Source organism: Lagopus leucura, unplaced genomic scaffold (assembly GCF_019238085.1).
Source record: "Lagopus leucura isolate 7727_CA_CO unplaced genomic scaffold, USGS_WTPT01 Super-Scaffold_741, whole genome shotgun sequence".
Lineage (NCBI taxonomy): Eukaryota > Metazoa > Chordata > Aves > Galliformes > Phasianidae > Lagopus > Lagopus leucura.
Window position 1 is genome coordinate 9,670,952 of NW_024962256.1, and position 22,686 is coordinate 9,693,637.

The 22,686-nt window shown below is 44.4% G+C and overlaps 1 protein-coding gene across 4 annotated transcripts in view; it reads right to left on the reverse strand.

Annotated features, from left to right (window-relative positions):
• Positions 1-9,365: 9,365 nt before the first annotated feature.
• Positions 9,366-22,686, reverse strand: part of CUNH10orf90 (chromosome unknown C10orf90 homolog) — a 62,736-nt gene continuing 49,415 nt past the window's right edge. For all 4 annotated transcript variants that reach the window (XM_042863938.1, XM_042863941.1, XM_042863940.1 and 1 more), the window contains exons 5-9: positions 22,100-22,284; positions 21,206-21,392; positions 11,661-11,724; positions 11,171-11,270; positions 9,366-10,254 (exon numbers count right to left, since the gene is read on the reverse strand). In XM_042863938.1, the coding sequence (XP_042719872.1) occupies positions 10,216-10,254; positions 11,171-11,270; positions 11,661-11,724; positions 21,206-21,392; positions 22,100-22,284 (575 nt within the window). In that variant the 3' untranslated portion in view covers positions 9,366-10,215. The remainder of the gene's footprint in view (positions 10,255-11,170; positions 11,271-11,660; positions 11,725-21,205; positions 21,393-22,099; positions 22,285-22,686) is intronic.

Here is a 22,686-nt window from a genome sequence, read left to right on the forward strand (position 1 = left end):
AGGGAAAAGTGAAATTAACCTGCAGTGCCCCTGCTTCACCGCTCTGCACCCAGGAGAGGCTGAGCCTTGACTTTTCCTTTCTCATGTCAAACCACCTCCAACAATTAGTTTTACGAGGCTTGGCTTATCCCCTTCCGAAGAACAAGGGCGAGTTTCCCTGCAGGAAATGAAAATTGCATCCAGGTTGTGGGGCTGCTTCAAAGGGGCACAGCCCCCGCCAGCAGGTCGCTCCCTGCCTCCTGCAGCTTTGTTCTCAGCGTCGCCGGGGGGGCGCCGCTTCCCAGCTCCTATTTACCTTTGTCTTTTTACTGCTTAAACATTTTTCTTCTTTTCTTCATCTTTTTTTTTTTTTTTTTCCCCCTCCTTGTCTTCCTGACTGTACGTATTTTCCTTTACCATATTTATTTTTCCTTCACTTCAACCCTGTGTAACCATTCTTTCCCACATGCACTCCCCTCGTTGCTGGCTTAGGGCTGTCCCGCTGTAGCAGCAGGGTGTGAACAGCTCAGAGATCTTTTCGCTCTGACTTTACATCCCATCACCAAACTCACAGCCATTTCCCTCTGTTAGGACAAGCAGAGGGTGGCACACACTGCAGCTGTTGCCTCTCAGCCTTAAGGCTTCTACTCCCAACTGCATCGTTTCCCTTTATTCCTCCTTCACTTCCACCTGGTTGGATATCAGGAACAATTTCGTCTCTGAAAGGCACTGAAACAAGCTGCCCAGGGAGCATGGGGTCACCATCCCTGGAGGCATTCAGGAACTGTGGAGATGTGGCACTGAGCAACACGATGATGGGCACAGAGGGATGGGTTGGGGTTGGACTTGGGGATCTGAGAGGGCCTTTTCCTCCCCACTGCTGCTGTGCCACTTGGAAAGGGCAGCTCGGAGGAGCTTCATGTTCAGCCTGCATCCACATGTGAAAAATGAATCCATGTAAAAAGTCCACTTGATTTTTAACAGCTCACATCTGACTGTATCAGGATGCAGGCAGTTTGCTTGGACTCTGGTCATCAAATTACTCGTTCATGCAGAAGCTCTTGTTCACACGGCCCTGGAAAGGTCAGTTCAGAAGAGAGACATATGGAAAAGACAGGTACGGAATAACTTCCCTGGAAACAGCATAACATGAGGATTAGTGCAGACACCAGGAGGTGCGCTGAAGGAAGCATCAACTCCCATTGGCAGAAAGAGTTTGGAGAAGGAGTTAGTTGCTGCTATAGACTCATCTCCTTTTGGATATCCAGGACACCTCACTGTAACTGCAGTATCAAGTGCTATCCAGAAATGCGAGCCTATCTGTTCCCATACGTGCCAAAAGGCACGAAGACTTGCCTGGGCTTAGCCACAGGGATCTGCATTTTTGGGGCCTCCAGGCTGAAGTTTTTGCTTCATATTGTAAACAAAACAAAACAAAACAAAAATTCCTTTTCCCTTTGAAAGCCGCTTGTCCCCCCGCCAGCCGCTGAGACTTTGTGTCTCCAGCCCTCCCTCACTTCATTAACTCTCTGCAGAATCTAGATCCTGCTGAACAGTGACTGCAGGGGCAGATTGCAGCACTCTGTAATTAACAGGCGGAGATGGAGCGTGTTATGGCATGACCCTTCACCACAGAGCTCTGCTGCAGACCTGTCCCACTGCACACTCCCAGGAATAGCATCCATCCACTCTGTGGCTCTGGGGTGAAATACTTGCTCTGTTACATGGATCTGGATGGGAGAAGTTGCATTCTCTAGATTTCCTGGTCTATGAGGGCAAGTTTCCATTCTGCATATCTCACTGAGTGTGCACACCCTGCAGGGCTGTCATGAGGCCTCAGGCTGTGCAGAGTGCCTGAAGCGAGGTGTTAAGCCCATGATATGCAGTGCAAGCTCAGCAAGCTTACCCCTGTGCTATCAATAGATATGCCCCTCCCTTCCTTCCCCTTTGCAGCTCCCTGCTTTGCTCACAGCCTTGTCCACGTCCTGTCCCAAAAGTCCCATGATGCTGAATTCACCCACCATTGCTCTGACCTCTGAGCAGAGGCAGAACCACCCCAGTACCCCACTGCTATCACTGCCCCATACCCCAATCTCCAGCACCCAGCTGGTGTCCCTAATTCCACGCAGAGTCTCCTTGGTTGCACATGTGCAAGAAATGCTTACAAAGTTGAGTTTGGTTGAGTGGAGCTTGCTTCTTTATGAGATGTCCTTGGGAGCACTGGAAGGAGCAGAGCCCTTGTAGGGAGCCAAGGATGGTTGCATCCCATGGACAGATTGTAACGCTGAATTCATAGAATCACAGAATCATTAAGGCTAGAAAAGACCTCTCAGATCCCCAACCCCAACCCCAGTCCGCCCCACCATGCTCACTGCCCACATCCCTCAGTGCCACATCCCCATGGCTCTGGAACACCTCCAGGTCGGTGATCCCCCTGCTCCCAGGACAGCTGTGCCACTGCATCACATCATTCACTGCAGAGCCCCTGAGCTGAAAGGTTTTCAAGTACATTTCTTTTTAGATAACAAAGACACTAAACCATGTCTCACCTTGCCTGAATGATAAAGCATTATAAAATTATATCCTTCTATGGAGAAAGGCCGAGGGAGCTGGGAGTGTTCAACCTGGGTAAGTGGAGGCTCTGTGGAGACCTCATAGCCGCCTTCCAGTACTTGAAAAGAGCTTACAAGCAGGATGGGGACCAGTACCCTACACAGTCTGACAGCAATTGGGCACAGGAGAATGGATTTAAATGAAAAGAAGGGAGATTCAGGTTAAATGCCAGGTGGAAATTTTTCACTTGGAGGTCAGTGAGGTGCTGACACTGCTGCCCAGAGCTGTGGTGTCCACCCCTGGAGGTGCTCATGGCCACAGATGGGTTCTGTGCAGCCTGAGCTGGGCAGCCAGCCCACAGCAGGCGTGGGAAGTGGATGAGCTTTAAGGTCCCTTCCAACTAAAGCCATAATGGGATTGATATTCAAGTATCACAGGAGGGACAGAGGCTGGGGCATGAGCACATCACCCTCCTGCCCTTTCCCATTCCTCTGCAATACCGTGTTGAAAAATAGCTTCTTCCCTCCAGTAAAGCAGGGGAGGAGAGTCAGCTGTAGTGCTGATTAAGCTCTCTATAGCTTTACAGGGAAACTACACAGCCTGTTGCAGCCTGCTGTAACAGGGCCAAGGGTGAAAAAGCCATGAGGAGCTCATGCAAGGGCAAACAAAGAAACCCACCGCTCCAAGAATACAGGACCTTCACCACAGCAACAGCAACCCCCTGAATTCTTCGGCAGTTAAAACACAAAGACCCAAACCTCATGCTCTCCCTCGTTACATTCTTTTCCTGTAGCATAAACCCTCGGTCATGCAAACACAGAGCTCTGAGAGCAGCCCCCCTCAGCCGCAGAGCCTCCGCGTGTCCCTCCTCTCATCTCCATGAATCAGAGCCAGGCTCCGGTGTGGCGGTGCAGCCCCAAAGCACTGCGTGTCCTTGGGGTGCTGCCACGTTCCTGCCCAGCACCATTGCGGGCTGTGGTGACCATACTCCACAAAGCCCAAAGCAGAGGGATGTAGCCTTGCATCTTTGGCACCCTGCGTCCTCTCCCAGAGGAGCCAGACAGCTCCCTGCTTTTTCCATGGTGCAAGAAGCATCGTTTTAAGCTTTGCTACTCATTTTAGCAGTCGCAGTGAGAAGTGTCGGCTCTGCAGTGGGATCATAGAATCACAGAATGGCCTGGGTTGAAAAGGACCACAATGATCATCTAGTTTCAACCCCCCTGCTATGTGCTGGATTGCCAACCACCAGACCAGGCTGCCCAGAGCCACATCCAGCCTGGATCCTTGTATCAGACAGAGCAGACTGGGAGCAGGATGGTTTCCTGTGCTACAAACCCTTTAAATACAACATCTTGCTAAATAAGTTTTTTCTGACTCCAGACCAGACTCGGAGAACAAACTCTTTGATCCATTGCTACAGATTTCAGTGTCTCCCTGAAAACAAAAGGAAAAGAATCCCACAGATTTTTACACGTCTCACAAGAGGACAGTATTCAACTCAGACCAAAATTATGAAGTCATATATTTTTAGCATTCCTGTCTAGCCACAAAACAATGCAACATCCATCATCATAAACGCTGGGGCAGTAAATGAGAAGGACAGTGTATTTTTGGATGTTTTTAAAGAAAGAAGTGTTTCTAATGGGAAATCAGAGATAAATCATTAAAAAGTACTGAGGTATGCATCCTGGCAGAGTGAAATCAATTAGCTCCTAATCTCATATTTTTTAGGAATGGAAGAGTGATTCTCTGATTGTTACATCCTGATGCAAAACTTCTACTTGCTTCAGCTCACAAACACAGAGAGTGAAATCTCAGAACTAAAACAAATAGAAGCAAATGTTGGTTTTGGAACATCAGCTAATAGTATTAAATGGAACAGCCAGCCCATAATTATATATCTTTCATGCAGTTTAGCTTATGCCATTACATAATTAAATTTAGACCAACGAGCCCTCAAAGTTATCTTTTTCCATAATAACAAACACAAAAATTATATATGTGCTCCCAGTAGCATTACAAGTTAAGTATATACTTGGTGACACTTTGCAGTAAGTGGGCATTCATTACCAGTGCCTCTGGTATTCACTGCAATAACATTAGTCACAAAGAACCCACGTGGATCTAATGTGTGGTGAATCTCTCTGTAAATCAGATTGCAGAATAATGGGGAATTCCCTCTCTGGGACATCACTGCAGGGCTGAAGACAGCACAGGTGCTCAGGGCAGGCTGCTCTGTTGTCACTGCCTTGCTGCCATGACAAACCTTAAACTCAGCATGGATCCACGGAGCAGAGCATCCTTTCCTCATCGTTCCATCCCCCCAGATCCCAACCTGTCATTCAGCCACATTCTGCAGTGACACAGCTTCAGAGGATATCCTGGTTGTAAAAGCTGTTCCCAGTATGTGTGTGTTTGTTGTTGTTGTGTTGTTTGAACTCCCTGGCCACAGTTACACGTTATAATTCATTGAAATGATTGCTGAGTGAACTGGCCCTCAGACACCACTACCAGATAAGCATGGGATTGAGTTCAGGAAGACACCAATCCCATGAGAGACATACAATATCCTGAGTTGGAAGGGACTCATAAGGATCACTGAGTCCAACTCAAGTTTGATCACAAACTTTACTAAATCATAGAGCCATATCATTACTTGGGTTGGAAGGGACCTCAAAGATCATCCAGTTCCGACCCCCACTGTGGGCAGTGCTGCCAACCACTGAGTCTCACACCAGATCCAGGGCCCCATCCCACCTAGCACTCATCATGTCATCCCAGAAGGAGATGCGAGGACCTCCCTTCTTTTAGGGAACCAGAAGCTCTAGAAAGCACGAAAAAATGGGAAATCTCCACGTTTCTCAGGAACAGCTTCATGAACTGCAAAAGCTTCTCCTTTTCAAGCATGTTAGATAGTGTTTTATCAGACAGCCCAAGCGAGAAGATGAAGCTAAAACACATCTAACAGACACTGTCATTTCCTATTTGGGGTTTCTAAAGCAACATGCAGACCTGTAGTTACTCTAGAACCACACATAGCTACGTGTAATGTGCGTTTGCATGAGGATCTTCCTATCATTCTATGTTAATGACCCTCTAGCCATTGTAGGATACCACAGAAGGTAAAAGTAGTCAGAACAAAGCCCACAAATAGATCACTGTGACCAGTTCCTAAAAAACTCTCTCCAATTAGGGAATCTCTTTCCTACTCCTATCTACACAACGTGAACCTCAAGCACTTTATTCTACTTTTCCTATTTACTAGTTTTATGTAATTGTGTGTTCTGTGAGCACATTTGTGCCGTTTCTGCTCTTTTTTTAATCATTCTGCAGCTGCCAGAGAGATGATACACCTCATTATCTTGTTCTGTGGGTCATCTCAAATGGATAGTAAGTAATTCTACCTCCTACAGCTTTGGGAAGGAGCCAAGGAGAACTAGGATAAGATGCCTGATAAAAAAAAAAAAAAAATTAAAAAAATTAGAATGCTTTTTATTTCCAACATAGAAATGTGTTTTCATTTGGCGTGCTGCTTTTGGCAGGTCTGTCGTAACCAAACAGACTGTAAGAGGAAAAAACAGGACCTCCCCAAACACTCCCAGTTAGCTCAGTTGGGAAGCAAGTTTCACTTCCAGAGGCAAACTCACATCATGCCCCTACCAGCAGGCAGACAGCACTGCTCAGCAAGCAGTGTGGGCTCCTCTCTGAGCAAGGACCTGGGGAAGGGATTGCTGTCATTTTTGATCTCTGTGGAAGGTATGTCAAAGCAGTGTGGGAAGTATTTTCATCCCTATACTGACTTTCTCTACCTGCAGTATATTCCAGTGCCTTATTTTATCCTAATTTTTCTTATGTTGTGGTGTCCTTCTTGCATTTAATTTGTGGCACCGCTTTTCTAATTGTCCTTTATTAAGAAGTTTGCAAATTGGGAATGCTGGGACCTCACAGCCCCACTGCCTGGTGCTGTGCAATGGGGATGGCAGCAGGGGAACACGAGGAGGACATCTCCCCAGCATCCAACCCACAGCCCTGCTCAGCAAGAAGCACACTGAGAAATAAACTACACAGGCTGAAGATGTATGAGATATAACCCTATGGAACAACCCCATGCTCTGCCAGTGAACAAGAGACCAGTCAGTGCTCCTGGAAAGACAATCAGCCACCCATTAAGCACACAGGCATTTCTGCCCCCGAAGTCAAAGGAGCAAACATCTCTGCAGAAGAAGCAAGATGGGGTATTTTTGGCCATGAAGTTTGTACTGTGAAAGATGTATTGGGAATGGATTCCTCCAGAAAGAGCTGCCAGAAATTTTATCCCTGCTTTCCTGCGCTGTTTTCCTAGTAAATCAGCCCTCTCACAAAAAGCATTACACTGACATGGCCAATCTCAGATCCTAAGTAACAAAACTCCAAGCAAATCTTACCCTCTCCTATCTGACCAGCTGAGTACATTTGGAGAAGCAACTATTGGTTTGCACACATGTACACAGGAAAATATTTGGGTGTAAGATAAATCCTCAGAATATTGTAACTGTCATCACTTTACATTGCAATGACTTTCAGCCCCTAAGGATGTGTTCTGTTGGTGGCAGGTGGATGGTTGGACTGGATGATACTGGTGGTCGTTTCCAACCTTGGTGATTCTATGATTCTGTGATTCCTGGCAGATGAAATTAATGATGCCAACATGCAAACCATTGCTGTGCCTTGCACACCCAAAACGGCTTTTGTTCCACAGGTGTGGGCTCCATTTTTACCAGTGCAAAACTTTAGCTTATCCCAAGCCTTCAACCTAACTCTGTTTACAGCCTTGTGAAGGAGAAAGCTGAGTTGGTGAGCCTGAGCACCCCCAAACCATCTCACCATTAGCAACACTCATCAAATGCTGTTCTGCACTCACACACACACCAGGAGCGAGAAAACAACTCACCAAGGGGCCGAGGAACAAGCAGCAGTGCCTACCAAAAGCAGTGCTAATCCTTGTGCAGTTGTACCCACAGGAAAACATGCCCCTCCTGCAGTGTGTGGAGTGTGTGCCAACAGCCAGAGAAACTGCATCCAAAGAGAAGGAGAATTCCAGCACTCAGCACGGGTGATCTCCAGCACAGGCTGGGAGCTGTCTGTGCAGCATGCTATCCAGTGGTGAATGCATTCTTTATTTTGAAATGCCTGCAAGTCCAAAGCAAAATTATGCCAATTTTGTCCCTAGCTCTACGGTTTATTAAGTTGGTGCCTACTTGTACTGGGCTAAGCCTGTGAGGCTCATGTTTTTCTGAAGTAATATTTTCCTGTATAATCTATTTTCTATTACAATGACTTGACTGTAGAGCTGAAATGAGAGCCAGGATTGTTTTCTGGATATGTTATCAGATACTTTCTTTTCTAAGGCCCAGAAAGAGAAATTAAGTTTACAACAGAGATCACTTCTCCTACTTGGAAGTGAAGGTTTCGTATCACATAAAGCATTCTCAGACAGAGATTTGTGTCAAGCATTTTGCTCACTGGGTATACCCCCAAGCTTATTTGTAGGAGAAAACTTCCACCTCACATTGCTACGTATTTGTCATGAATAAAACTGCATTTGAAGAAAAATGAAAACATTTCAAAGTACCATTCTACAAAGCCAAAAGATTTTGTGAACAGCATACCTGCTTTTAGATGGCAAGAAGGTGGAGAAACCAATGAGCCAGGGGATGCGAAGATGCAGCAAGCCAACGTGGTACCATCCTGAGGATGGTCAGCAGAGATGACAGGAAACCAAGTGCCTTGAGAGGTGTCCTGCCCCAGGCAGCATGCTGATGGGGCGCTGAGGAGCAGAAAGCAGGCTGAGCCATCACCCCTCGGCCATCACATGCTTTGTTTCCACACCAGGACTTGGAGTCATGCCTTTCTAACAAGGATGAGCTCCTCTGTTTGGTGAGAGGTGGCACTGGGCACAAACTGGAATGTGAGCTCTAACTGGAAGAAAGGTGGAAGCATCCTTCTGGTCCAGGCTAGGAGGTTACATGTGTTGGTGCACACACGACTAAAACCCATCGCTGTGTGGTGGAGGCCCTCCTGTCTGAGGCAGGCCATGTGCTCCTCCTGGAGATCAGCAGAGGGATCGGTGAACCCAGAGGGGAGCAGACCCAGCATGCAGCTGAGCTGAGGACCCTGAGGGACGTCCTTTTTGCAGTTCCTTTTGCAAGTTCCTCAGCTTGGAGCCATGTGTGGTCCAGCCCTGACTTCAGTCCCCAGTACTGCACTACTGGCTTGGTTGAAGACTTGCTCTGGGGACGAGCTCTGGCAGTTCCTCTCTCATAGCAAGCACTGCCTTACCTCGTGTGTCCTCTTGAAATGTACTGAACCAATTGTTGTGTACTTAAAAATATCTATCTGGTATGCAGTACATTTATTCAGTAAATATCTTCTCCGTTAGCAAAAATAACATCATTAATGCCACCTTACAAACCAGGAAGCTGAAACACAAAGAGGAAAAGCAATGCATTAGAGAGGATCCTGGGGGGCCAGCACAAGTCATGCAGCTGGAGGCCATCGGGGCAGCCAGCGCTCCGCTCACAAACATCGCTCTTCCAGAAAAGCTGACCTTGCATCTTGGGCTGGATTAGCAAAATAAAGCACAGATAGCAAAGGCCAACTTCCAGCCTCGTTTGAACACACTCTATGGAGTGTTTGTGCAACAGAGGTTAACGCTTGCAATGATTTTTTAGCATAGGATTTGTGGCAGACAAAGGCGTGACTTCTCGAGCACTTTCAATAATTGTGTTATTTTTAACAGTACCAAATAAAAACACAACAGTTGGATAAATATTATATTCATATTTTATTCCATAAATAAATTCCATTGGTTTTAAGCTGGTTGTTTTTACTTCCAAAATGTACAAATAAAGATTTAAATATTTTTGAAGGAAACATTGCAGATGGTTTTAGTTCTGCAGTTTTGATGCAAACATACTTCTTGGCACGGCTTCTTAATATGCCATTTCTATAAATACTTAATGCTTGCAAAAGTGAAGTAAAATACATATTAAATTGAAAAACACAAATAAAAGAGTTAAGACCGAAATTTTAAATATTGCTTTTTAACAGGTAAACTTGCTATGCGAATGCACTACATAAACAGGAGTAGAGTCCTTCAGAGAGCTCCAAGATTGGTCCCTTTTGGTATGTTAAGTATTAATGTGAAACTGCTGCTGCTATGATTATGTGGTAATGCTATTTCAGCTAGTTTCTAAACATAACAAATAATGATATTCGTTTTTCTTTAGTTCAAGGATTTAACTCACAGGAAATCAATTAATAGAATACTTCAGAGAAATAAGCTCCTCAGGTCTTTTAAACCCGGCTCTATTGCTACGGAGATGTACACTTTGAAACAGATTAAGATAAATAACACCACTGTAATTCGGTATTTGCATTAAAAATTCTTAAAATTATTTCCTCTGGGTACACTGACCATAAGTTGATGCTCTGAAACAGCTCTGCCTTTTTTTAGACTGCCTTACTTACTTGAAAGTTGCCTTAAAATTTCAATTGAAATATAAATGATCTTTCTTTTTATATAAGGCGCCAAAGATAAGAAAAATACCTTCACGTAATTAAGATAACAGCAAGTTTTATGGCTTATCTAACAGTCAAAAGCATTGGAGATCCAATTACGATGATACGCAAGAGAATCCTTTGTCATTCGGTTTTCCTTTGAAGGAGCTGGTCCAGTAATTGCTGGGAAGGAAAGAAAAACAGCCTTAAGATGGGGTTAAAAATCACGAGGTGAAGTAGGAACCTTCAGTGATGCTGTGAGGTGGCACAAGACTCCTCATATCTATCAGCTCAGATCTACCAGCTACGTTACTCACAAAATGAAAGCACTGATAGCTTTTCCATCTCGGGCAGGAGCAGGGTGGTTACACGGAGGAGCACACAGCACTTCAACAAGGAAAAGCCATTAGGTGTGGATGGCATGGTGCAGGATCACCTGGCAGTGCCTCAGATCTGCACCTAGATTAATTGTGCTCGGGTAGATTTCTGCTAGGATAAATTACTCATTTTTAAAAACTAAACGCCTTAGGTGCGTGAGGCTCAGCTGTTAATGCTACATCTTAAGCAGAACCTAATGCTAAGAACAAGACCATCAGCTCTTGGGGTTTGCACATGCTAGCACAGGTACCCCTAGAGCTTCATGGACCTCTCCCAAGAACCTGCCCCTCTGGGAGCACTGCTGCAGGGCTGTGGGCTTTGCTAGACAGAAAGACTACCATGCTAACCACTGCAAAACAGCAAGGCTTGGTGGCTGAGAGCTTTACCTCATCATAGTTGAAGGAGGGAGGTTTTAGGTTGGGTATCAGAAGGAAATTCTTTACTGTAAGAGGGGTGAGGAGCTGGCCCAGGCTGCCCAGAGAGGCTGTGGATGCCCCATTCCTTGTTGAAGGCCAGGTTGCATGGGGCCCTGGGCAGCCTGGTGTAGTATTAGATATGGATAGGGTGGCCCTGCATGTGGCAGGAGCGTTGGAGCTGGATTATCCTTTAAGTCCTTTCCAACCCAAGCCATTCTATGATTGTATGATTTACAATCAATGGTCAGACATTCATCCTGTAAAGCAGCAAAGAAGGCTTATGGACCCGCACTGTGCATCGTTACCTTTTTAAAGATCTCCACACGCATTCTGTTGCTCTGGATGATTATCCGCTTCTGTTTTTCCTCTTGCTTCTTTTTTACTTCAGGTAAATTGTCATAAATCCTGGAATGAAGTTAGAAGGTTAACCATCATCCCCGGGACTTGCAAGTAACTGGTAAATCTCTCCAATGCAATTCTTGGCATTACCAAGTATCTCCAAGTACCCAAAGTAGATCCGTGACACAGAACAAGTATAATAAATTATAGACAATAATGTTACAAAAATCTGACTTTTTGAAAAACATTGCTCATTTTGGACTAAGGAATAAGATGAGATGGGTTACCTCCATGCAGCATCTCAATTCTGGGGAAGCTTCTAATGGGCTCAGTGGATTTGGTTTACAGCAACACGGTTCAAAACAGAATGTGGCCTGCATGCTAGCCCTCCTAACCTGGCCTCCAGTGTGAGGCAGCAGAGAATAGAATTGAAGACTGAACTCCAGTGGTTTGTACCTTTTGGATCTCATGTGCATCTCCTTCTCCGGAATGAATCTTTCCTTTGGTTTGAAGAGGTTATCTGGCAAAGGGAAAACAAAGTTAATCAGAGGAACCTGTGTCTTCTGAAATTTTAAGCCTCACATCTCACTCAGTCATGATCTGAAATTCCTGATTAGACTTCTCTTGGTTTAAGCTCAGATTCTTATCTCTGTAAGTTGGTGGAAAGGCTGAAAAACTACATCTGGAGCTGAATTGGATCCCAGGACTGCCCTGTGGAAGGGGAAGGACGGATAAGCCCACAGCAACCAGCACTGTTCCTTTATTTTAAATGCATACAACTTCTGTCATTGCCACATGCAGCGGTGTACACTGATTTTCAGCCAGGCAGCAGCCACCAGTGCTGCTGTACCAAAGGACCCAGACAGGCAACTGCATGCATCCAGCAAACCATATCCCCTGCTGATGTCTGCCAGGAAGCTGGCCAGGCACGAGCATTTCCATTTCAATTTACACTTAGTTTGCAGGGCGGTGTGTAATTATGCCAAGCACTAAGAGGAAGAAAATTGTATTACTTTTTGCTGATCAGCTATGAGGGTATCTGAGATAATTCCAATCAGCATGGGAAATTATTACTGATCTTCATAGTCGGTGGGTCCAAGGAATAGGTAATTTTAGCATCTTTGCTAAAATGGTCTCTGAATGGGAAGGCATGCCTGGGAACGACACAAACACAGAGGACAGGGTATGGTGCCCTGCAAGTCTTGGTAAGCCGAGAGGCAAAGGTATTTGCAAGTGCCTCTGCAGAACATATGTATAAGATAAATATGTGTGCAAAGCTTTAAGCACTTCCATTTGCCAAGGAAGTTTAGAAGACATAATATATATCACAGCAGGCACCACGTCGGCCTCTTTCTGCCATCTCACTGAAGAGACAAAATACAATAATCAAGGCAAGGAAATAAATACAGAGAATAATTTGTTCCAGAGCTGCCCGGTGCAGACGCTGGCCCAGAGCAAAGCCAGCCACCGCTACCCAAAAAAGCCCCCTTCCCCAGCAGGTCTGCTTCCCCGCTGCTGAAGACACCAAATGTTTCGGGGATATTTATGGAAGTTGTCCTAGCAACCAAACAGCCTCAAGCAGGGGATGGGGCTACACCCAGAGGCAAAGCTGTGCTCGGATTACCGCCTTGCTCAGGAAAACGGCCGCGTGCCCTCGGAGAATGCTGCTGCATCTCAGCAAAAATAAAAGGGAGATGTGCAGCAGCCTCTATTCTGCTCCAGCACCGTTTTTAGGATACGAATTTTGAAGGAGGACTGGGACTGCCTTTCCTCCACGTGGTGGTTATCTGCTCTTAGTCACTAATACTGCATCTCAGTAGACACGAGCAACATGCTCGACTGACTGGGAAAATACAATTTGCCTTTTGTTTAGTAGTGTTTTTATGCTCATTTTTATGCTCATTCATTTAAAAGGAATGAACACTTGGATGCTCAAATAATCCTTAGACACAGAGGAGCAGATTGTTGCTGTGACCCAGACAGACCTGGTGGGGCAGCAGGGACCCGGTGGCACCAGCTTACTGGGACCAGTGTGGATCCCAGCATGGTGCCCTGCTGCTCGAGGCTGCAAACCTCATTTGGCAGCTCAGGATTGCAGGACGCATCCCTTCCCCAAGGCATCCTCTAACCCAGACAATGGCATAGGATCACGGCAGGGAGTTGGAACTGGATGATCTTTGAGGTCCTTCCAACCCAAGCCATCCTATGATTCTATGATTTCCAGGAAAAAAAAAAAAAAAAGCTGCTATGGGTATTATTTTTCTCCTTTTTTTTTTTTTTTCCTGAGTAAAAGCTGTTAATGACACATTAGCACTTTGAGTCTAACACTCTCCAGATGATACAGAAATGGATCTGAAAGGCGTCAGACTCATCTCTGTCTGCAGTTTGGATGGGAACTCCATGCATGCCTATGTCAAAGGTTTCAAAAGCAAGATTAAAAAGGGAATATGGGGAAAAGCCTCCGAGAAAAATTATCAATCTGCCTTGGTTATAAATATACCCTTTGTGAAGCAGTACAGAGTCAGAAAGTTTAGACATAGGTAAGTTTACACACATGTAAATGTTTGCGTGGCATCTCCTCACTCACTCTCAGGTCTCTATATAATAGAAAAAAATCACCTACAAGAAAAAAATCAGTGCTAAACCTCGAGGGATTTTAGGATAAGAATTCTAGAATTAACTGAAAAATCAATAAAAATGTTTTAAATGAGAAAATTAGCCAATATTTAAATGTGTCTGCTGTTTTTACGTTCAATACTGAACACATATTTCCATCTGGAGCAGCAGCACAGATTCCGAGCTATAATAACCTCCCAAGAACACCATGAAGATCTGAATTAACTTCCTTCTTATTGAATGAAGGCCCAAGTTGGACATAAAGTCGAAAATTCCCCAAGTTCACAGCCTTCTAGGTTGCATTTTATCACAGTTCCTTATCAGATCTCATAGCCCTGTATTGCTTTTGGAGAAAACTGTGCGGAAAGATAAACAAGAAGGGCTTTCAAAACAGATATTTGGTATTTCCAGTGATGCAACACAGTCTTAAGAAAGAATGACACTACAGACAGATGGGCATGAAACATTTCACTGGTGTTTTAGTCAAACCCTGTCAAGACAGTGAGCTTCCAGCATTTACACCAATGATGCAACGTGCAACAGTGGTCTGCAAGGTCTCCAGAGCAGGAGAAAGAAGCTACTTCAGCAAGTTATAAATGAAATTAAATGGGTCAACAGTGTAATATATTTTAACTCATACTAAACTGCACCACAGACAGGATGAGCAACAAACCTGCTTGGGAAGTTACTAAGAGTGACAAAATTTATCAAGGGCTAAACTCTGCCCATCAGAACATATATGTATATATATCTGCCTTAATATAAATGTGAATTCTCAAGGTGTTAGGAGCTAGAACATATCCTTTGAGGATGTGTTGCCAGTTCCTGAAAAGCCAGGCAATGATAATGATGATTCTCTACTTGAGCTGATTTTCACTCAACTAAAAAAATCAGTCACCAAAAACCCATTTGCCCAGAGAAGTTCTAAGATACTTTAGGCTTTTTTTTTCAAACACTGCTTCTCACATCAACAGTCCACAAAGAAATAAATTAACCTTGAGTCTAAGATAAATGCCAAGGTGACATTCAGCTCAGCATGCCCATAGCATTTGGCAGTGAATTCATCCAGAGAAATGAACTAGTATCCACACCCAAAGATGTAGGCAGTTTTGCACGTTGCATGTCAATGACTTCAGGCAATAAATGACTTCATCTGCAGTCAACAGATGAGCTTTTGCTATAAGAAAATGCAATAAGCCATTAGTTAGAGGTTTGATGGCAAGAGTGCCTGGACTTTCTGCTCATCTCTGTGAAATGCTGAAGCTGAACAATGGTCCTTCTCCCAAGAGGAGCCACAGGCAGGTGGTTTGTGGGTTTTCCAACTCTCTGTGTCTGACCTACACTACAGCTATCAAGACTATTTCAGAAAAAAAATAAATTAATTAGCATCTCACTTGGCTTTCCTAATTCGTTCATTCATTCTTGTTTGACTAAAGCATATAGCACCGAAGAGCTCACAGTTTCCTTAAAAAAAGCCACATTATTAGTGAAGAAAACATGACAGATCTACGTAAACTGATCAAAAGGTTTATTTCATCTTTGGTAAAACTTGCAACAGCTTCTCAATCTTGATTTCTTTAGTTTCAGTTTCTAATCATGGATCAAATCTGACCTTTTACTCCTCGATTAAAAAATCCATCATTGAAAATTCAGTTTTCAATTTGGCTACTTCAGGACCTTAATGAAATTATCCCCCAGCAAAGTGACTGAACTTTGTAAGTCACCCGCTACAATGCGCGTCGTTTCAACGCTGTAATTATCCTCACAGAAAACTTTGTATTGAAAGATTTCCCAATTTATCTCCACCTTCCTTGACACCACACCTCGGGAGGTGGACCCCTTCTGCAGAGGGGCCTCTCTCAGATGCTCCCCCTATTGCAAGCAGCTCCAGAAATCCACAAAAAAGGGCTTTTATCTGCCTGAAAAGCTTTCTGAAGAGCTGCCTGGACTTCCTCTACTCGATACTAATTGGCAATGTGATCTAACATACTTTGAAAGGCTTTTGACCTCAGTCTTGCTTATAATTGCCCTTTCTGCTCATCTCCCTGAGCTCTCCCATCCCCTTCCCTCCTCCTCTCCTGTTACTATCACCTTGCACAGATGCTGGCTCTCTCCCCACCGTTCACAAGGATGAGGGCACGGAGGGGACATGCCCCACTCCCTGCACCTACATCCTTCCCTGCTGTCACAGAGGGTCCTACGTCCCCCGAAGCCAGTGCCCTGCAAGGTGCTGCCTGGGTCTATGTGACTCACAGGCGCTGCCGCAATCAATATGATGAATAATAATATCATAAAAATAGGTCATTCCTCTTCCTAATTCAATTACCGACTGCAGCTTAATCTTTATTCAGAACTGTCAGCCTTAACCAAGTGGCCAGGTGCCAACAGGATCAGCAGTGCTACTGCCAGCTATGAATATTGACAGGGAAAAGAAACCTGAGAAATGGCAAACCTGAAGTCATACGCAAGCAGAATTGTGCAGGTGGATGCAAACATTTCATCAGCCACCAATGGCATCTAAAGGCCACAAGGATGGACTTTTACAGCTGCAGGAATTGCTAGCTGCACACTTAGGGCATGTTCTCCAATTGCCATCTTCTCTCCCCACTGAATATGCAGTCCAAATAATAACCTCCCTGGTGCAGAGCTGCTTGTGAATCCAGCACTTTGAAAACACAAATAGCAATCCTTGCCCTCCAGGCTTCTGCCATTACAGTAAGGCTACTTAGAAAGGTTTAGAAGCACGGGTAAGGAGGTATAAACTTGTTTCCAATACATTACTAAAGATACAGGATTTGGAATAATACTGGATGCAAATCCAAAGAAACACAGCAGGCACATCAGTAGGGGTTGGCTTTCCACTTACGATGCCATTTCCAACCAACCATCACACTCCCAAAGGAAAGCAAAATGGAAGGTATGAAAAAACCCATACATGCCTGAGAAAATTTTTTAAACCTCTGAAAGTGCTTGTGTACTCTAAGATCAGAAGGCTGTTCATTATGCAGATTTAAAGGCCTATAAACAGCTGGTAGTCCTGTCACTAAAGTAATTACATTACGGTTTTTGAGATTTAAATCCAGTTATTTGAACATTGTTTCTATTCAGTTCGTCACAGTGGGATCTCTAATTTGTTCGACATAGTCAACAGTAGAGTAGTCTATCTTGGACTAATTAGCACACTTGAAATGTAGCAGTACACATTACCCAGCACAAAGGCTAGCACAAGAGTTGCAGGTTCTCTGCCTTCAAAGCGCTCTTGTGACGGTAATGTCTTCTGTGGGATAAATATTTCTGTTTTTCTAAGATTACCTTCAGCATTTTGTAAAGTCTTGTTCATGAATTACAGTTAAAAATGGTAAACAACTTGGATTTCAGAGTTTTTTTGAGGATGAGAAGGTAAATGCAAGCTGCACAGATGTTGGTATTTACATGGAAATGAAGCTGAATGCCAGCTCTTTCTCCTTCAAGAAACTCTAAGTTGTAACAACACTGCCAAAACATTGGATATCTAATAATTTCATGTTATTAATAAAGACATTTAGGCTGATGGAACAATCTATCAGAAAAGTATTTCTGATGGTCATGGCTCTTTGCTTTGGGTGACATTGATATAAAAGATGCAAGTCAGGAGTGAAAAAACAAATTGATTTTGGAGAGATTAAGCAAAACAGCGATGACTTTACAAATTGCAGAAGAGAAACATCTCAGGCTGCAGTTCCACCCCCATTTACACCCAAGTAAGAGCTGGCTGCTGTCTGATGGGGCAGTCCCACCTTGACTGCTTTCTGCATAGACTGCATATGGAGAAGTAGGCCAACGAATGTCTTCCAGGGGTGGAAAATGAACAGGATAACTGATGTTACTGACGATGCTTGTGGTGTGTATGCTGCAGTGTGCTGCTCTGTGAGCGCCTTGAAGGTACTCAGAAATGCTCCTCCTCCCCAGCCACTAATGTGCCTACAATCAGTGCTTGGGGCCACTCCAATGGGTTCAGTGGAAATTACACTCCTCAGACAACAAACCGTTATGAAAAAGATCTCTGGAAAATGCAGGAGGGTGTGCTGGCAGCGAGCCCTCAAAGCCATAAAGACCTCTCCGCACATCCCAGAGACAAGAGAAAAGAGGAAGCTATCAGATGGAAAAGAAGCAACCACAGGATCACACCCTGAGGCCTGGGGCTGCCATCAGTACTGCGCTGTGTACTTAAGCACATTTCCAGGTCATCATTTTACCCTCCTGGGTTCTTAATTTCAAATGGTGTTTCCAAACTGTAAAAGAGCAGATTGCTTCTGAGACAAAGATGCCTGCAGGTGGGCTGGATTTGGCAGGACTTTTCAGATGAGCAGGAGGGAGGAACATCAACAATAGTACCAGCTGAAATACCAGGGGCTGTGAGGAGGTGGCAAAGCCACTGTCCTGCATGCTCGGAAGTGTTTGGTGCCCAAATCCTATGACTTCTAAGATGCTGACATCTAACAGCTGCTTGGGCTGCAGTAACACCACCTACGTCACAGCCACCAACCTGTGTCCCCAGCTTGGTCTGGTGTCACAGCTGCTCCTGCACCACAACCAATTTACAAGCAGCGTACCCAGAGATGGATATGGCATTCAGGACTGTGTGTCTGGATCTACAGGCTATCTACCAGATATAGGATGATATTTGTCCTTTTCCAGGTGCTTTGTGCCCTACACAAACCCCAGGCTCTCAGGCATAAAAGCTACCTATGAAACAGTGCCATGAACAGGGATGTATGCTGCCATGTTGCCTTTGCTCGGCCAGTTTGGTGTTGTTGCTGCAGGTGTGGTACACAAACAGCCTGTGAGCGTGCTTTGGGAAGGGCTGGGTACCAGCAGAGCCATAAAAATGAGAAGCTGGCAGCAAGGGAGGTGATGCTGCTCTCTCACCATCTCCCACCTTGCCTCCTGATCACAGCTGTGCTTGATGAGCTGGAGCAGCCATTTGATGTAATGAAAACCCAAAGAGGGAATCCTAGTTTTAAACAATAAAAGGAAATGAAGCGCTTGATAGATCAGCTCTGATCCAGTTTAAGCACTGGAACAGGGCTGTAGGTGACATTCCAGGAGTGACATGGCTGCTTGCACCCACAGCCTCCCTTGCTCCAGGTTATATGTGAAAAGGCATCTTCAAGTCGCCAGGATTTTGCTGTCCACTTCTCAACCAAACTGGATTTGCGTTTGTTTTCTGAACTATAGCTTCATTCTTCTCTTTTTTTTTTTTTTAATTATTTAATTTTCATTGCTTTAAAGGCACATTTTACATGCTAAAATAGCCTTTCAGATAATACAGAATAATGATGACAACAAACGACAACTTCTCCTCCTTTCTACCTGCAGGACAGGCAGAAGAAAACGTAAGGGCCATGACCCCAGTGGGACAGACTGTTTCATCATCAGACACATCAGCAGGACACAGGCAGCCAGCACCCTTGGTGAGCACACAGGGGAATCCCTTGGCTCTTCTGTGAGAGGGAGCATGGCCAAAACATTCAGGAACATCTGTACTAAACAAAGATCCCATACTCTGGGACTCATTAGTGATACTAATCCTTCTGCACAATAGCATCCACAAGGAGAAGTCCTAAAATACCAATTGTCAGGACTCAGAGCAAATTAAATATGCTCTGAACACTCCTATACAGCCCTCTGAACTGCAGCCCACACAGTTGTGCTTTATCAGCAATCTAGGATTTACAGCATTAATTACAGTTATACTCCAACAACAGACTTGTGACACTTCTGTCATTACAAAAATATTAAGATCTTACAAATAGGAAATTACACTTGGCTACGTGAAGGCAAATGAGTTATGGAAACTAAAGATTCTCTTTAGACAAATTTATCTTTAATGACCAACCACTACGAGAGGGAAATAGTAATTTACTTGAGTGATTAATGAACATATTTCAATCTTATGCTTTTATTGCTCATTAAACAAGCATAAAAATTAATCATCATTTAAGAAGAAAGAGGTTTAACCTTTCAACTTCTTGTATCACCAAGTGTTTACAGAGCGGTTTGGGGGGGCTTTTTAAGTCGACAACCAAAGAAAGAGATATGTGCCACTTCTTCTGAGCAGAATGACAAACTCTTCCCAGTGAGGGAGCTCAGTTGGGCTGGCACAGAGCCCCAAACTGACTGCAGCTGAGCAGTGCATCCCTGAGCCATTCGAATCCAAAGTAATTACCTTGGATAATTGAAGTGCTGAATGAATTTTATCAACTCTTTAAAAGGTACTTCATCTTCTTTGCTTTGTTTACATGTGCTTATTTAGCTCTTACTATAAATCCCATTATGTATGTAAGATAGGTTCCATCACATGACATCAAATGGCATACATGTAGTGATAGAAAATACTATTCCCCAACATAAAGCATGCCAAGGGAAATAAAATAGTTTTGAGGGGTACAAGCAGAGCTGGTGTAGTCTTAATGACCACGAAGTTCTGGAATTCCATCACCTCCTCATTGAGAGACTTGGCAGGTGTTACCAGTCATTGCAAATCATTTGCCTATCATCATCTTTTCAATCACTCAGGGGGATTTTTGCTCGATTATGCTTTGTCAGAAGAAGAGATGAAGACAACCTTAACTGTAATATGGCTATTTAATGTTTTCAGATGTTTTATTGTTCAGTAGAATAACATGGCTGTAAAGAGCCACAAGTTTAAATCCAAAAAGTAATTTAAATAGCCTTTTTTTTTTTTTTAATTAGTTAACTGAATTAAGGAAAATCCAGATGGCAATTAATAAGAAAAAAAAAAAATGCGTGTGATTTGTTTACCATGTTGTGCTTAGGTAAGATTTGCAGGGATGCTGTTGTAAGGGAGCTCCTGGATATTGAGGGCAATAAAACAGCCTAATCATTAGGATATTGCAGAGTTTAGATGCATCAATTTATGCCTTGCATCCAGCTGCTGGGCAGACAAACCCACCTTCACCAGCTCACTGCTGAGGGCTTCACGTGTCAAGTGGTGAGACTACACACGATGCTGCTAAGACCCAAACACCACCCGTCCTCCTACCTGAGACTCCCCACTCCAGCCTTTCTGTGAGCTGTGTTAGGTACAAAATGTCAGTGATGCTTCTCTACAACAAGCAGCAACTTGTATCATGCTGAAGAACACAACTGTTTGTGGTAATGACAAAACCTGGCCAAGGAAGGCTGCCATGGACCAGAGATAACACCTGCCCACTAACCCCTATCCTTACAATTCAGAGACCTCATTCTCTGAGCATCACGACTGACAGTGGAAATAGGAGCAGCGGGTTTCACGTCTGTTCCCATCCACACCGAAATATTAGACACGAGTCAAGGTTTGAAGAGCAGCTCCAGACCCATTAACTGGTCACAACACAACTTACCGCTGAGTGGGTCAGGAACAGTGTATTGCTTTTTTTTGTTTGAAGTGGATGCTGAGGAAAGCTTGCGGGGTGTGCTCACTGGTGCATCACTCTGCTGGGCTTTCCTCTGCTGCACCATATGTTCCAGTTTCTTCAGCCTTTCTTGCGAACGGGAAATGAAGTGAGGCTTATGGATTTCTAGTGCTTCCTAAATAAAACAGAGAAACCACTTTGTTTTAGAAAAAGGAAGAAAAAAGTTGTGGTATTCATCTAGCTGGGTTCAGTAAGAGATTCCCTGTACAAAAAGCTCACAAACTGCCTTCCTATCTGCCTTTGCTCCCTTTCATTGTAAGAAAGGTGCTCTGGCATGTACCTTTCCTCGTCAGGTAAAGAGAAAATATCTGGGGAAAAAGAACACTTTTAGAAGACTTATCCGAGAGGTTTCAAATTACTTTTATGCTATCCGTGTTCAAGTTCTTGATATTTTGCCTATTTCTTTGTCTCACCACATGCCTGAAGTAGCTTGTCACTGTCTGTTCACAAACTTTTCCATTTACTTAGGTTATCATGCAGATACTCCTGTGGATGATCCAGAAGGATTGTGTTTTCCAGTCAAGGTTTGGGAATGTCTCAGTACAGAGACCAAGAACAAAGGTTTATCTGCAACTTGCACTGGACCAGGAGGAAAGCAGGTCTGCTGCTGGGGCTTGGTGCAATCCTGGATCCTAGCCATGAGTAAGGCAGCCCCAACTAGTCTCAGCAACTAATGAAAGTGACCAAAATTCACCCGAAAGGAGAACAATGAAGGAAATGCCAACTTCTACCCACAGCCAGTTCCCAGGAAGCAACAATCATCCAGGAAAAAAGAAATCTCTCGAAGCCCACATTAACACCAACAACAAATGGGTGTTTTACCTGCAGTGTCAGTGGGGCTGGTGAACCCTTCTCAGGCTCGGAGCCAACACCTGGCTCCACGAGCACGCTGTGTGTCCCATAAGTGCCACCTGGCCAGCAGGCTGAGGACAGGGCTTCCTGGCTGGCTTGCGCCTGCTCCTCCTCCTTCTCCATTTTGCCACTTGAACCACGGGACTGGCAATCACCTTCAAGAGATTTAAAAGTTCATTAAGAGCGCGCGGTTAATTTTTTATTGAATTCTCCACCTCATTAGACAGAGAGGGCAATTTCAGAAATAAGAATGCCGAGGTATTATTAATAGGCCTCATTAAGCAGAATAGATCAAATCTAATCATGGGTGCTACTCGCTGCCCTGTGACACCCAGAGTATCTTTCACATTAAGCCAGACATGGCACAGAGGTGTAATGACAGCGCTCTGATGCTCAGCTCCATTTGCTGGTAGCCACCTCCCGAAAGCAAGACGCTTCTAAACACAGTTACATCACAGAAAGCAGAAGACATCCCTCTGCAGCTCACAGTTTACTTCAATTTATTGCACAGACTGCATGAAATAACGTATTGTTATGGGCCTTAATCACATAACATT